The sequence below is a fragment of the Syngnathoides biaculeatus genome, chromosome 7 (genome assembly GCF_019802595.1).
Source record: "Syngnathoides biaculeatus isolate LvHL_M chromosome 7, ASM1980259v1, whole genome shotgun sequence".
Classification (NCBI taxonomy): Eukaryota; Metazoa; Chordata; class Actinopteri; order Syngnathiformes; family Syngnathidae; genus Syngnathoides; species Syngnathoides biaculeatus.
The window spans coordinates 2361069-2378497 of NC_084646.1; the positions used below are offsets into that span (position 1 = coordinate 2361069).

General features: G+C 42.2%; 1 protein-coding gene across 1 annotated transcript in view; it reads left to right on the forward strand.

The window, feature by feature from the left end:
- The window catches only part of celf5a (cugbp, Elav-like family member 5a), a 339264-nt gene that overhangs the window by 251629 nt on the left and 70206 nt on the right, over nucleotides 1–17429 (forward strand). The window contains exon 4 of the mRNA XM_061824403.1: nucleotides 13970–14098. Coding sequence (XP_061680387.1) covers nucleotides 13970–14098 — 129 coding nt within the window. The remainder of the gene's footprint in view (nucleotides 1–13969; nucleotides 14099–17429) is intronic.

Consider the following 17429-nt stretch of genomic DNA (forward strand, 5'->3'; position numbering starts at 1 on the left):
CTCCTAAAAAGCCCGCGTCCCGGATCCGCTCCCCGCCGAGATCGTGGCTCGTATGCTCGGAATGCAGAAGCGCTCGTCCTGTGGGGCTCGTGTTCGCTAACGCGCTACGGTTTGATCTTGAGCTTTGTGGCCTGCCAAACACGCTATACGGCCCGTGCGCAGCCGTTAGCAACCACAGCCTCCCACGCGCTCCGTGCGAGAGGCTCGCTGCTCTTGTAAGTTTGTAAATGCCCCCAATGAATCATAATAACGATGAACTGAATGAATGTGCTTACTAAGGCCTGCAGATCAAGCTTACATTAATATTTTTTTGGGGTCCAGAACAATGACATTGTGACAGCTGAGGCTTGTTTTTTTTTACAGGACTTGGAACAGTTCCACTGAGCCAATAAATTGTTGCATAATTAATGAAGTGATGGCCTTTCAAGTGACTTTTTGGAGTGAACATTTACTTTCTTGTTTCGTAGCCATCGAATCTTTCACTTTTAGCACTGATACCTAGCTATTGTGTCGCGGCACATTAGCGATAGCCAGGTGTGCTGGAATAAAGAATCAATTTCTCTTAAATGTTGGAAAATTTAGCACTACAAAGAATGAATCTTTGTTCATCTATCTAGAGCCAGAGACATATAGTGACAAGCTATATAATTAATTAGACTTCCACTAGATGACAGCAGGTTTAATTAACGTGTATCCACCTGATTCCATTCGTACAACACAATCATAACTTTATGGTTAAATAAACAGGACCAACATTTCAAACTAAAGAAGTACATTTGTGAGCAAATTGTCATCAACACACACACACACACACACACAGGTGCCCAGACTTATGTTATTATATATATATATATATATATATATATATATATATATATATATATATATATATATATATATATATTTATAAAGTACACAATTAGCTTTTTGTGGACTGTATTGTCTGTGCTTTCATCCTGGATCAGGCTGTGCCAAGGTGGAATTTTAAAATGACACACCATCTCATCCTGCGCTTTCTACTTTGGTTTCAGACCAGACCTTTCCCACTCAGAAAAGAGAGAATCTCATCCAGTTTAACCACTTTTTGTTCGATTATTCACATACTCCGACAGGTATTGCATCTTAAAACAACAGCATTTCTTCTTTAACTTTCTCCATTAATATCGAAAGTAAACATAAGCAGCATATCTAGATGGTCTTTGGTCTAGGTTGCCCAGACTGTGTTGCTAACTAAAGCAGTGGTGGTGGACGCATAATATTTGTAATTATGAGTGTACTTCTTTAAGGGGGGGTGCAAGGTAAACTAGGAAAAATGAGTTTGGCGGAGCAGCAGTAGTTGTTGGAAAAAGTTCCATGGGTTGCCTAAAAGAAACCAGTGGCTTCTTTTGATTTATTACAGTACATATGTGAATTGTGCCATTGGATGTAACAACCAGTCATCTCACACTCATTGAATCACATTGCAAAATGCCACAAACTGAAAAGCTGTATGTTATACTTTCAGTTTGCATTGTATATTTTCTTTTGCGCGCAATGCAGAATATCTGTGAAGAGACCGCATCAGCGGTGCACAATTGCGCACGCCTGCAGTTTTTGATTAGACCAGGTTTTCGTAACATGCCAGAAACATACAAGCCAACACATTTAAAAGACGTCTGTCTACGCCGTGCCAGTAAACATAGCAGACTTCATTCGCCGCCAAATGAAAAGACTCCTCTCATTCCCTTTAAATGTGGCACAATGAGTTTTGCACGGAGACATCTGTGTGGAAGAGGTCGATACATTGTCGCAGCAATCCGTGCGTGACGAGAGCATTGTCGCTGCTCTTGGCAGGTGTGACAGCAGACAATGTGAGCGGGTAACCTTATTAAATAGAGGATTAGGTGGTAATAACCGTTGATGACTTAAATATACTGTATCCACGGACCTCGTATCGAGCCTCACCCCAGTTGTTTGTGTGCCCCCATAGCTGTCCTGAACATGTCGGATTATAAATTTAAAAATATACTGTAATTTCTCGAGTATAATGCATCCTGAAGAATAATGCGCACCCCCAAATTTGACCTAAAAAAAAAAATCTGGAAAACCCTTCTACCAACGTACAATGCGCACCACCAATGTGTTGCTACCCCGATACTCAAAATATTGGGAATTATCTGTATTTATACTTTGTTAGGTTTTACTTGTATTGTTTTTGCATTTTAATTGTGTGCGCGCTCCCATTTTTTTTTTCTTTTAATGTGCCCATGACGCTCCTATTATGTAGTTTGAGCTCAAGTATTTTTGATAGCCATTTGAAGCCATTGAGGTGAGCTATCATTGTTTCGGACTGTCGCGCTACTTCCGGGTTGGCAGCGTCATCGGCACGAGTGATGACACATTTCTTTTAAAAGCAGCTGCACAACTAGCCATTGTAGTTGACATTTTTATTGTGTCTTAGTTTAAGTTTAAACAAACTCATGGGCAGTCGTTTCTGATCTTTGGTGCAGGAGCAACAAACATGCTACGCTAACGATTGTAAAACGCAACCTCCCTGAGGGGGTCATAGAGTTCAGGTTGGGGGCGCACATTACCGTAATCAATGTAAATGTGTAACATAAGACATCAAACATCATATGGAAATGTATATGTATACCTTTTTTTTAACCACTCTTTGTACCTGTATACAACTTTATTTTTCATCCATACCTAAATATAATGCGCTCCATTAACTTTTTGAAAAAATGTGTGCGTTATTTTTGAGAAATTACGGTACATATGCATGTCGTGCTAATGCCTTTCGGTTATCATGATAACGTGAATTTGGGAAAAAGATGGCTGCCGGAGAAAGTACATTACAGTCGTCTGAACCGGAGTCGGACGTATTGAAAGCTGAATCCTTACTTATGAACTTTTTTTTTTTGTATTTTGGCACAAAAAATGTTTTTCTGGCTATGGGGGCTCTATTTGTAATTGATAATGTGAGTGTATATGTGCTCGTTATTACAAGATAATGCTCATAATCCTCTATATAGCCAATAACACTGCCACTCTGTTCAGTTTTTGGCTGTGTTATAGTGATATTGAGCAGTCCTCGTGACTTGTAGGGGGTGGGGGCAGCTGATCTTCACAGATTTAACTTCCAAATCAAGAATGCGTGGACTGTTTTATTTAAATTGACCTGACTGTGATCGCACCATGGAGCCTAAATCTTAACGGCTTACTAAAAGACTTTTTTTTTTTTTTTTGACACAGGCAGCTCACAAAAGAAAATATGGACTCGCTTGTATAATTTCATACTGGATGGTTGGTCAGGCACTCCGGAGACCCAAATATGTCGATACAAGCAATTGCAAACTTACATTTCATACTATATGCCCTTTAAAAATAGAGCGGAATCGCTCATTTATGCTTCTCGGAGCATGCAAACTTGCTTCACTCGCTATACTTCGGCTGCTATGCATGCAGGGCGCATATGCAGTATCTGTATTCCAGCCGGGTTACACAGAGACTTATTACTGTATCCTCTGTGATAGCGCCGCAGCCTGCTAAGGATTCTGGACAGTAGAATGAGAACTCTGTGAATAGCAATGTGGCGCCGGCAAGAAGAAGAAAAGAGAAGGTGGCGAGAATAAAAAGCAGGAGGCGAGGAGGATGCTGCCCTACTGTATTTTTTGCAGCACACACACATGCGCACACAGCCCTGCAGTCCTCGATAAGCCGGGATGGATGAAAAGGAGTCGGCTTGAAGAGAAATGCGAGAGGGTTCTGGGAGGACCTTTTGGGTTGTACGGTGAGGAAGCCGGGAGAGATGGCGGCGACACACTTCTCAGGAGGATGCGCGCCCGCCGGTCGCCGTGATTATGACTTACACAGTGGGGCTGTCAATCTTTTTTATTTATTTTTTTTTTAAATCGGAGGAGTTAGCGAGGAAAAGGAAAGAGCGGCGCGGGGGGGGGGGGGGGGGCCGCAGCGTAAATGTGACTGTCGGCGTCGGAGATAAGGGCAAATTATGACCAATATTAGCTCGGCTGATAAAAGGAACAATAACGAAGGGATAAATAATATGACGTTAGATAGCATCCAAAGCTTGGAGAAGGGAAGGCATCCCGTTTTTTTTTTTAACCCCCCCTTCTCATTTCAAGGAAGATAAGAGCTGAGGAAGGATCCAGCATATTAATGCCAGCTACTGTAGTGCGTAGGAATCGCATCCTTTTGTGGCCAGAATACCAAATACCCCCCCTCCGTCCCACCCGCCCTACTCAAGACTATTACACCCCCCCCCCACCAAATAAGCAGGATGCTACACAATAACAGTGTCAGCATGTGTTCAAGCATTAAAAACACAGACAGAATGAAATTAATTAACCCGAAGAGATCACAGTGCTTAGCCAGTGGAATTTAATCCAATTTATTACATATATCGCGATCTAACTGGCTTGTGTTTGCATTAATGAGAGTATGTGGACGAGTGTGTGTGTCCTGACAGCAACACTGAATACTAACCACGGTCGGGATCACCGGCAGGAGCAGCCAATGAGATGTGGCGTCCGAGGGTTGGTGGCACCTCGGGGTGCCCAACACCCTGGCAAATTAAACGCCGAATAATGAGGCTTTTATCTCATCAACGAGAAGCCGACTTATTTTTTTTTGTCGTCAGGTCGCGTCATCTTCTTTTTGTGCACGAGCTCACCTTCACGGGAGCAAGAGAAAGAGAGCGTAGTTTGTTTACCGGTTTCTAGACTAAATTAGCATTGTAGCGTTTGAAGCAGGCGCCTTAACCCACTGAGTTGACAGCGCCGACTGTAAGGCAAAGCGACGCGCTCCGTTGCCTTAATGAGGTGCCTTATTAGTGCCGTTTCTCCTCACGACTTCTCACATGTAACCGAGAAAGCAGTGCGCGCTTCTCACCTCACAGTCGTTAAAACGCAACGTTGCGATGTCTCCCGCGCCCAAAACCAAACAACGTGGACTTCCGTTGGAGCGTTTTTGAGGGGATATTTTCTATTCCATATTGCTGTATTAGAAGCAGCAATGGTTGTCTTTGTCTTCTGACTGCTTGCACACCTCATGATTTCAAGCGTGTATTTGCTTACAGTTAATATGTACAGTATGGATGTCAGTGTTAATGGTACACGTTTGGTATGTTCAATGCAGGTTCTAACGTGTGAGATTGTGTTTAAATGTCAAATGTCATCCCTATAAACATTCTAAAATAGATATTGTAATGAAAAATACATCTAACATTATTCACTTCAATGTGTATACGAAAAAATAAATATGAGCGGCAAGTCTGTCATCCATGCGCAAAGTTGCGAAATTCTCATTTGACATCCAAGTGGTAGCCATATTGCCTGCAACGTCTGTTCATTACGTCACACCGGGACATTTGCCATTGAAAACGCGCTGTGCTGCGTACTATGGGACACGGAAGCTCTTTTCAAAGAAGAGAACGTCTCACAATCGAGTGAAGTGACCAGGGCAATATTACCCTTTTGTTTCATTTCGAGACTTCTATCACTTCTAACTAACAACAAACTCCAAGACAGTATGTATGAGCCGGCCCAGCCGAAGCAGTCCGCCACGGGCGAGGCACTGCCGAAGCCGTTCGCCACGGACATAATCGAGTGAAGTGACCGGGGCAATATTCCCCTATCGTTTCGTTTCGAGGTATATTTAGATGATATGCGCATCAATTCTAACTAACAACAGACTCCCAGACAGTATGTACGAGCCACCCAGGGATGAACAACCCCGGCCGAAGCCGCGGCGCGGACTGGTACATCGACACATTTAGCACCCCTGACTTACGTACGCGGATCTTTTGTTACATTCTGAGAGAATTATGTCCCCACCCCACACTATTGTTTTTTTTAGTAGCTGTATACACAGCTACCTGTCATTTGGAACCCACGAAGCTCTCGTCTTTTGCATCCGTGCAATCCATTTTTCACAACAAACCGGGTCTCTTGCAAACTTATGAAGGGTAAATCCATCCTCCCGAGTGTTCAAGCAATGTCCAGCAATGCAACGAGCCGGCATTTTGGCTAACACAAAGGAACAACAAGCTACCTTCTTGGAGGTAAAACTAATATAAACAAACGAGTCCACTTAGGGCGGTCCTGCCATGTATGTCACTTCCTGCTTTTTCTCGAAAACAAAATCCCTCCAGATGAAAAAGCCATATATGTCAAAATCATGTTTTGTGGTGAAAAAAACAGATGGGTGCATAGCGGCTGCTGTTTTTTCATTAATAACATACTAAAATCATGCATTTCATGACAGTGGACCTTTAAAGTACTGGTCAGATTTTCAGACTACGCTTTCAAAATGAGTTTAAGGCTTTGTCTGTTTTGAATATGATTTTAGACCCAAGTTAGGGTTTCAGATCAAGTTATGATTTCAGTTTATGGTTTTAAATCTTGGTTATTGTTTCAAATTATGGTTTCGAGCATATCTTTCAGTTTCAGAACATATTTTAAAATTTGGGTTTGAGATTTAAACCTGGACTGGGATTTTAAGGTAGGTCTTGGGTTTGAAAATTGGATTTTATGTCTGGGTTCTGGTATCCAAATTGGGTTTCAAGCCTGGGTTAGGGTTCAAGTCAGAATTAAAATGTAAAATTTGGATTTCAAAACTGGAGTAGATTTTCAAATTAAAATGTAACGATCTAATATTTTTTTCCTGATTATTAGTAATATTATTTTTTCCAAATCTGTGATAGTGTTTAAAGTCTGTCTCTGCGTTTTCAATTAGAGTTTCAAGTCTATTTTAGTTTCCAATTGGAGTTTACCGCCTGGGCGGGGATTTCAAACTAGGTCACGGTTTAGAAATAAGGTTAGGATTAGGGTTTCAGATTAAGGTGTCAAGCCTGGTTTTGTGATTAACAGTATTGTGTCACGTTGTTTATATATATATATATAAGACCTTTAGTATTGGAACAGCAACATTTTCTTGTTGTATACTGAAGGTGAAGGTGAATATGAGACAAAAGTTCAGAATTCCTTCATTTATTTCTCAGTACTTCTATCTGGATGTGTGAACCACTCAGGCCAGAGCAGCTTTTTGTTTAAAGCCACCCACGTGTTTGCTTTGAGGCAGAGGTAGCGGGCTCGGTACACTTTGGAGCAGGTTCAAATGTGTTCCTCAAGACGTGTGAAGTTGCGCATCTGATATAAAGTCTGTCAGACCTCCATCATATTCTCATGAAGGGGCAACATTATTGTGTGCACGGCGTTCCTTCTACATCAACTAACCTCAAAATTGATATTTTCCCTCCAGCGAAGGAGGCAGGACCGTCTCTGTTTTTCATTTTCCAGTTGAAGATTTTCTTTCCTTTCTTTTTTTTTTTTTTTTTTGGTGCAGATAAATGCTCTCCTATCTACCCTGACATATGTCACGTTGCATCACGTCCGCGGTGAGACGTAGCCTCTGATCCTGCCACTTGCAATAAGCAGGCAGCACCAGGGACGCCCCCTCCCTCGATAACACTCTGACACACTTGATTATTTTAAAGGTGCATCATTGGTGTGGCAACAGTGCTGTGAAACCGTTGCTGGGCATCACTGTCGTAATAACTTCAAGTCAGAAAAATTACGTGAAATGCTTTAATGGACGCAGGGGTGGGGGGATAAGATTGAGGAGTTGGTCGCATGGAATTGGATTTGTTTGCGATCATTGATGATTTTGTCATGCCTTCGCTAATTAAAGGGGCACTGTCATGAAATGAAAAACTTGGAATGAAGGTTTGCGAGCATAGGCTGCCCACATTAGATAATACAATAGAATTAGTGAAAGTGCCACTGTCATGAAATGGATGATTTTTAGTATGTTATTAATGAAAAAATGTCAGCCGGTATGGACCCATCCGTTTTTTCCACCACAAAACATGATTTTGACGTTTACAGCTTTTTGTAACTCCCGCCATGAAAATCCTCTCGAGGGATTTGTTTTTGACAAGAAGCAGGAAGTGACGTACATGGCTGGACTGCCCTCAAGTGGACTCGTTTGTTTCTATTAGTTTTACCTCCGGGAAGGTAGCTCGTTGTTCCTTCGTGTTAGCCAAAATGCCGGCTCGTTGCATTGCTGGACATTGCTTGAACACTCGGGAGGATGGATTTACCCTTCATAAATTTGCAAGAGACCTGGTCTGTCATGAAAAATGGATTGCACGGGTGCAAAGGACGAGAGCTTCGTGGGTGCCAAATGACAGGTAGGTGTGTATACAGCTACTAAAAAAAAATAGTTTGGGGCGGACCACGTAATCGGTCTCTCATAATGTAACAAAAGATCCGCGTATGTATGACAGGCGTGCTAAATATGTCGATGTGCGCGTCAGACAGCTTCCGCGTCGTCGGGCTCCCCCACAAAGGCTGCCGCATCGTGCCTCGCGAACGAGCACGGCTTCGGCCAGGCTGGCTCATACATACTCTCTGGGAGTTTGTCGCCGCCACGGCTTCGGCTGGGGTGGCTCATCTTTGGCGCCGAGGCGGCTTATCACGGAGCTGAGTCGGGCCGCTTTACGGTGTTGTCATCGCACGTGGCTGAATGCGCCATTGCTGACAGGGTTGTTCATAGCCTCCACTATCGTCCGTGATGAACAACACCGCCGATGGCAGCAGCGATGTACAATTATTTATGATGCACTCAGCCGCGAGCGATGACGTAAAGCGGCGCGTCTCGACACTGTGATAAGCCACCTCGGCGGCGAAAATGAGCCGCCCCGGCCAACAAGGCCGGCAGCCGGCTCGGCCTTGTCGACAAGGCCAGGAAGGCTGAGCCGGGCCACGATGGCTCATCTCCACCGGGGAAGTGTATCGGACGGTGAGGCGGTTTGGCCGTGATCGCATATCATCTGAATATGGCTCAAAACGATAGGATAATATTGCCCCGGACACTGGACTCGATTGTGAGACGTTCTCTTCTTTGAAAAGAGCTTCCGTGTCTGAAGGGGCGTGTCCTACAGGAGGGGCCACAGCGTGTTTTCAATGGCGAATGTCTGGGGTGACGTCACGTATGACAGGGCATGCAGCCAATATGGCGACCACCTGGATGTCGAATGACACTTCCGCAACTTTGCACATGGATGACGCGCTCTGCGTTCATATTTAGTTTTTCGTATAGACATTGAAGTGAATAATGTTATATTTGTTTTTCATTACAATATCTATTTTAGAATGTTTGTAGGGATGACACTTGACCTTTAAGGGAGGCATGGTAACAGTACTTGGGAGAAACCAGCAGTGTGCAATACGTGCCCAACAATTTTGCAATCTAAATGAATTGTTTGGACCATTTTCTGAACCGCTTATCCTCACTTGGTTCACGAGTAGAAGCCGGGGTTCACCCAACCTTAACACTGCGCTTCAAATAGGGGGAAACCAAACTGTCCTTAATATTTCACTTAAAATGCACCACATGAGAATGTTAAGCAAAAATTGCATCTTAATACATGTTCAAAAACAGACTTCTTAAAGGTTAAATACCCCTGATTTAAGTCGGGTGTCCATTAGAGCAGAAGTACAGTACAGTGCCTTAAAGTTGATAGAAAGTGAATGGAGGGAGGTTTCCCAGATTGGGGAGTTTGGCCCATCTCCATGCGTCAATAAACATCTTTTGACTGAATGTCCCTTGGCTGCTTTCACATGAGGAGATGCTCATTTGGCAGCAAAATTTAGCAGGCTGGAGACACTTTATTTACAGTCAGGCCTGAAATGCGTTAGCTCAGAGCCTCGGGCTTCGATGAGGCTCTGTCCTAGATTTCCGTTCCCTCTGTATTATTTGTTTTTTTAAAGGGAATTTGTTTCGAGGAAAATGATGCAGTAATTGATTTTATTTCATTAGGACTTTATACTTTCCAGAATTAAGAAATTTGTCAATAATAAAGTTGGTCTTGGTGAAAAATGGATCATTCATTCTTTCCATTTCCAATTGGCAATCGAAAACAACCAAAAATTTAAACAGTGCCCGTTTTTTTCTCGTTTCAATTTTAGGCTCAGGTCAACAATAAAAATAAGAAAATGGAAAAACTGGCCACAGGACAGAGTAATTTTAATATTTATAAAAAATCAGGAAACCCCTTCTACAAATGTACAATGCGCACCACCAATTTGCCGCCACCAGTATGCTCAGAATATTAGGAATGATCTGTATTTATATTTTCAGAAACAAGCGCAATATGCATTTTTTTTTAAAAAGCAAGCATTTCAATTTATTTTTTTTTAATGTCCCCATGACGCTCGTGTTACGTAGTTTGAGCTCACATTGTTTCGATACACACCTGAAGCCAGTGAGGCAAGCTACTGTTGTTTCGGACTGCGGCGCAACTTCCGGGTTGCCGGCATCATCGGCACAAATGATGACACATTTCTTTTAAAAGCAGCTGCACAACTAGCCGCTGTAGTCGACATTTTTTTGGTCTTAGTTTTAGTTTAAAGAAACTCATGGGCAGTCGTTTCTGACCTTTGGTGTACTAGCAACAAGCATGCTACGCTAACAATCATAAAATGCAAGCTCCCGGAGGAGCTCTGAGAGCTCAAGTTGGGGGCACACATGACTGTAATATATATAAATGTGTAACATAAGACATCGAATATCATATCGAAATGTATATGTGTATGTTTTTTTTTTTTTTTTTACCACGATATGTATCTGCATATGACTATATAATGTGATTGTATTTTTTATTTTTCATCCATACCTAAATATAATGTGCTCTATTAACTTTTGGAAAATATTTTTGGAAAAATCTGCACATTATTTTTGAGAAATTATGGTAAATGACAGCTAATGTATGCGTTGTTTTGAGGAAGAAGACCTGTGACTCTTCACGAGAAAGACAAACGAAAATGTTTATAAACGGGGTCTGACAGCAGAAAACCATATCTTTCGTGTCACATGTTAAATATTTCCAGCTCCCAAAGGAAAGCAAAGAATAAATGATACACAGATTTCAAAACAAAGGCTTCTACTCCAAGTTTTCAGAGATTCTTCTGCCAGCCTGCAGAGAGCAGCGGCACTGTCACATCAGAGGACATTAGTAAACACAGCGTGTCAGGTCAAGGTAAAGATCACATCCCCCCTTCGTTCGACAGAAGTTGTGTCCTATTCAAAAGTCAGCGTTATTCACCTCGTGTCTCGGCAGCCGCGGCTGCCAGGCGGAGACGAGAGCATTGTTCAGCTGAACGGCGCGCTGAAATATTTCTCTGGCGACACGAAAAAGTACTGGATCAGCAGCAATTAGTTGAGGAGTAAGAGAGCGAGAGATAAAGAGTGGACGGTCGTCGGGAAAAAAAAAAAAAGGAATGAGTGTATGTGGAAAATGTGGAATCAGCGTGGAGGAATGAGAAAGGAGATGAATAGCAGTGGGTGGAGGGATGTGGGGGGTGGGGGGGCAGTACTGTAAGTGTTGCGTGGGAGGCTGGCGTTCCGGGGAGCCATGTTTCCACCAAGCGGTACAGATCGGTTTGGAACGCCCGGGGTGAGGTGGGTGGATCGAAACAGCCGCAAAGTCGAGGTACATACCCCTCTTCATACAGTCAAGTGATAGCTTGGTCGCAATAAATCAGCAATCACAATTTTGCCATGAACTGACAGATGGTAGGTTCCAGCAATTAACCAGTGGCGGTGCCTCAAACGTGGAAATATTGTACTGAAAATGTGAACGCAGTTCATCACGAGCAAGCGGGTGGAAATCTATCCTTACGTACTGTATGATAAATGCGCATCCCTCTGAAAAAGTAGTGACTGTACATACTGTAGAGAGTAGAAAACATGCAGTTGTGTTAAGTGAATCCATGTTTTCCAATTAATATCTGTGAAGCAAATTGTTTTGATGAAGCAGTTTATGAATGTTTTTCGATTATCAAGTCGGGGCCTGCGAGGAGAGTGATTGAAGAAGCCAATTCGGAGGAGTGCACAGAGGCTGCAACTGAAAATAATATCAATGTTATTACTCAACTAATCGTGCACCCAAACGTAGACAACAACAAAAAATCTCCCCTACTTCACACTAAACACCTGTTCTGTGTGTAAGGCAGATGAGGTCCTTGGTTTACGATGGAGTTCCATTCCTATGGAGGCCAAGTCAGCTGAATCTGTATGGAAGTCGCAACATGTCAGAGTCCATCATGAACTCAGGGAGGGGACTCGAATACCTGGTTAAGTCAACGTAAAAATGGGTTGATACAAAAATTTATGCCTTGAAGCTCCATCTGGACCTAAAAAATAAAATTCAATTTTTTGGAGGTTTGGAACCAACCAGTGTTGGGCCACTGAAAAGACGGCCATAATGACGCTGGCACATCTGTAAGTGATTTTTAAAGACACTATTAGTTGTATAATGTACATGTATGAAGGAGCTGAATGATAATTAGCACTTTCTGACCTACATTAGTAATCGCTAGCATTCTAATGCTACTCGCGATCGCTAACCGTTTGGCTCAAATTCTGAACAGCAAATTAATACCACACACTCAGTACCAACATATATGCAATTTAAGGAATGAAGTCCATCCCTCATTAATGACATTAAAATGCATTTTAGAAATACAAAATATACTGTATATATTTGTTTTAATAGTGTGTGTGGGGTTATTATTTGATTCTTTTGATTAATAATCAAGAGGATATGTTCTAGAAAGATTTGATTGTGACAGCCCTAAACCTATGCTAACATCTTCTTTTCCTTTCGGCTTGTCCCGATTAGGGGTCGCCACAGCGTGTCATCTTTTTCCATCGAAGCCTATCTCGGGTATCTTCTTTTCTAACACCCACTGTCCTCGTGTCCTCCCTCACAACATCCATCAACCTTTTCTTTGGTCTTCCTCTCGCTCTTTTGCCTAGAAGCTCCATCCTCATCACCTTTCTCCCAAGATACTCACTCACTCGCTTCTGGATGTGCCCAAACCATCTAAGTCTGCTCTCTCGAACCTTGTCTCCAAAACATCCAACTTCGGCTGTCTCTCTAATGAGCTCATTTCTAATCCTATCCAACCTGCTCACACCAAGCGAGAAAAATCAGCATCTTCATTTCTGCCACCTCCAGTTCTGCTTCCTGCTTTCTTCAGTGCCACCATCTCAAATCCGTACGTCATGGCCGGCCTCACCACTCTTTTTATAAAATTTGCCCTTCATCCTAGCGGAGACTCTTCTGTCACATAGAACACCAGACACCTTCCGCCAACGGTTCCATCCCGCTTGGACCCAATACCTATGCTCTGTAAAACTATGCTAACATAGCAAGTAGTAAACTGAGAATTGAAGGTTGTATTGTATTGTATTGTATGATTTGTAGGTCATTAATACAACACAATCAAATGAAAACCAGTAAGTACTCCTGTACCGAAAACTGCTTGAGGCTTAAAATCATCAGTACATTATGATGAACTTTACGTCATCTATAGTGTTTGTCCTCATTAGGGTCATGGGTGAGCTGGAGGTTATCCGATCTGATTTTTGGCAAGAGGCAAGGTATACTCTGGACTAGAGACCAGTCAGTCACAGGGCACAAACTGCAAACCATATTCACTTTCAAACCTATGGAGCATTTCGAGTCATCACTGAACCTGATGTGAATGTTTTTGAAATGTGGGAAGAAGCCAAACAAAACGACCAAAAAAGTTTAAAAATAACATTTACTGTGCTTTAACATTACTTTATTATGAGACTTGAAAGGGTTTTTGTGTACAGAATGTGCGCATGTATTGATATTCAGCATGTGCCAAGCCGCCTCATAATTGTCATAATTGCCCCTGACCACTCGTGCCCCCACTAGCTGCAGTATTCATTTGGGAGGAAGCTGACTGATGCGATCAAATTAAAATGATCTGTCATGGAGAGAAAAAAAAACAAAACAAAAAAAAAAGATAATACACCGTGATCCGGGCTAATTAATTCCACAAACATGGATGTTTATTTCAAGATATCCCCCAGCAGCTTGATAATTGAGGTCAGGGTTCTAACGTTGAACCCTTTGTTTGTTTGCTTCCAGAAGACAGGAAGTTGTTTGTGGGGATGCTGAACAAACAACAGACCGAGGAGGACGTTTACCGCCTATTCGAGTCCTACGGAGTCATCGAGGAGTGCACGGTCCTAAGAGGTCCTGACGGCAACAGCAAAGGTAGGCGCCGTGACACACTTGTCAGCGCTATTTAGGTCACTGACGGAAGAGTGAATGTGTGGGTTGTACGTAGAATACGCGTCGGATATACTTAGGGTCAAATCGGATTTTCACTTTATATTACGTTGAGCTGTTTGATGTGCTAGACAGCTGTAGGGATTAATGGGGGGAAAAAAGTGGAAAGTGAACACAAGCGCTGTTAAGTATTTTTTTTTAAACATGTAAATTAACAATTTTCACCACAAAATCTGCCAATTCAAACAAAACATACAATTAAATAATAAGCAAATATGCTTAGTATAATAAGTAATCATTTAGTCCAAATCTGTCGGATTTCAAGAAGTTCTCCTGTTTACAACCTCACAGACATTGCAACTAGCGAGGGCCATTCCAAAGCTTCCAAAATGTCCATTTTGGTGATGCCATTCTTTTATGGCTTTAATGGATCTTTCCGACTGACATTCTTAAGCTCCGCCCCCCTTAGCTTCATTTGCCATGTCCCACAGGCTTCCAAAATGGCGACTGAACAGAACAGGTTTGAAGTCGGTTCTCTATCGCGTATTACAGATTATTTTGCTGTATGTTTTTTGCCAAATACGTCAGACTTGTCCAAGGGAGTTCTACAGAGAGGTCTCAACTATTTCACGCAAGGATATCTACACAGAATTAAGATTTTGGACGGAGCAGGACGCAATGTCAGAGTCACAGTGAAATGTCGACGATCGATGATAAAATAAAGTTTGACGCCTCACAAACTTCATATTGAAATCCAACAGGATCAAATAGTGGAATCGTACTGTGCATATAAAGCAGGGTGAGTATTTTTTACTTGGAAATATCACGAGTAATATCATAGTAGTCTTCATAAGTGAGTGGGTGTATTCATTTGACTTGGCTCGTAATTGAACCCCGTGCTCCGTCTTAAAAGTCGGATGTGATACAAATCGGCATTTCTCTTGCATGACATGTCGCATTTATGTATCATTCGGCATAAAAGATGAAACACTTCATTCAGCAGGTCAATGAAACACTAACAAAGTGTAAGTTGTTCTCCTGCAATAAATAATAATAAATAACAATAATAAAGCACTGTCAGTAATTCAATCAAACTCAGGGAAGATACTTCTCCCTCACTTACCTTCAAACATACAACCTTGTCTTTCTTTGATATTGTTCACATTTAGTTGTACGTGCGGTCTTCCGCAAGCCTTACTCCATCGTCAACTTCGTCAACTGTTTTTTAGGCTTTGGAAAATGAATCAAGCGGGCCCCTTGTAACGTAGCAGGATACCTTTCATCAGAATTGCACGTTCCCCAAGCGCATCTGAGGACCATTTTCTTCGTAACATGAACTTTTCCAAGCGCACGCTACTGACAACCAGCATTCCTTGTGGGACCATCCGGCGACAGGGGCGTGTCAAGCCAGGGGTTAAGACAATGCGCCGATCTGATTGGCTATTATTGTACGAGTGATTGACACGTCGGAAAGGTCCATTGTATCCCACTTCTGACACCGGGTGTGACGTCAGTCCATCCATAGGGTCACACCTGCTGTTGACAAAAATAAATTGCATCTAGTTTTTCTTGGATAGATGCTAGCCCACTTCTAGGTGACCATATAGTCACTTGTCAAATCCCTCGTGTATTTGAGTGAACCCCACTTCTGACACCAAGGAGAGAAACATCTCAGTCCATAAGGATTTGGAGTTTGCAGCTGACTAGCACGATTACGAAATGTTGCTGCCGGTGAAGCCATTAGTTTGTGGCCTTTTCTGTATCACACTTCTCACGCCAAGGATGGCAGTACATGCAAAAGGACTTTGCTGGGGGACTGCAGGGTCACAGTCTCCATTTGCTGCAGACGAAAATAAGTTGCTCTTGCAGATATCCTAGTTTGCTTAAAGTCGATTGTCAGAGTGCTATGTGCAAGTTTCAGAGATCCCCCCCCCCCCCCCCCAGTCTCAGTAAACGGGGCAGAATATTAACTTGGACCTCACTTCTACAGTATCTTCTTTTTGCATGCCCCACTGCATGTAATCACATTTTAATCGGTTTAAAAAAAAAAAGATATACATACAGTAGATACCGTGTTTAAAACCGTATTGGTGCATAGCTGAACAGAAGAGAACCCTTTATCAGTAATTGTAATCACATACTGTAACGGTGCATGTCATTTCAAAACGCTGACTTTGCTATTATCGAGTCTCTCTCAGCATATAGAGGTATATCATATCAAGAGGAAAAAACAACTTATGCATTGCAAAACCAAGATTTCATTCCCGCGCTGTCCTTGTTTTATCCAGATTGTTCACTTGAAGTATTTTCATTTCCAGCGGACGGGAGTGAAAAGGCAGAGAAAGATATAAAACGTTTTTGGAATTCAGAATGAAATACTGTATGAAGACTTGATTTGCTAACATCCCGAATAGTGCGCGTTCAGTCACGTGTTCACTGTAACGGACTGTGTTTGCTGTTGGTGGGTGAGTTCGGCGCGATATCTTTCAATAAGATCCCAGATAACAAGCGACATGTTACATGTTTCCTTGCACACTCTTGGCAACAGGTATAAAAATGGCAGCAACAGCTATATTTAAAAGACGTTTTTGTGCTTTCGGTTTCATTTCTGGTTCTCACCATGAAAAATTTGGGAGAACTCAGCAAGTGCAAAGAAACTTTCAACTGATGGAATTGGAAGTGTTAGTGGAAGACAAACATATTACTTAATTATAGAACTGAAATATGTCACTGATATTTTTACAGAAGCCAGCAACCACATAAAAAGCTAAATGCATAGAAGTGCAGAGTACTGTTATTAATGACATGGGATGACTCCTTGTGACTGGCTCTCAGTTATCACTTGGATAATTCAGCAGTATAATATTACTGAAAAAAACTATGTGTAACTTGTTTTTGCTTCTGGCATTTCAAAATCGTTATGCGAGCGGAAAAATCGCTTCCTCTAATTTTGCCCGTGTTACACTGCCACCTCCGCACATGCCAGGTTGTGCCTACTTGTCAGGTGCAGTATTTAAAAACACAAAATTAGCGGTAAAATTTCTTCTCTACTTTGATAAATCCCATTTCATGTGCTAATTTCTTATTTTTTTTACCTAGTCAACCAGGTTGGTCTCATTGAGGTTAAAAAAATCTGGCCAAGACAGGCCAAGGGTTAGTATACACTCCACCCAGCATGCACAAAATGAACTTCATTTTTTTTCCCCATTTGCCAGGTACAACCTCATCATAAGTAATCATACCTTCAGTAAATCAGGCCCTTTGAATTCATCACAGCCCACAGCGTAAGGTGCCCGAAACTGGGACACTCAAAGAT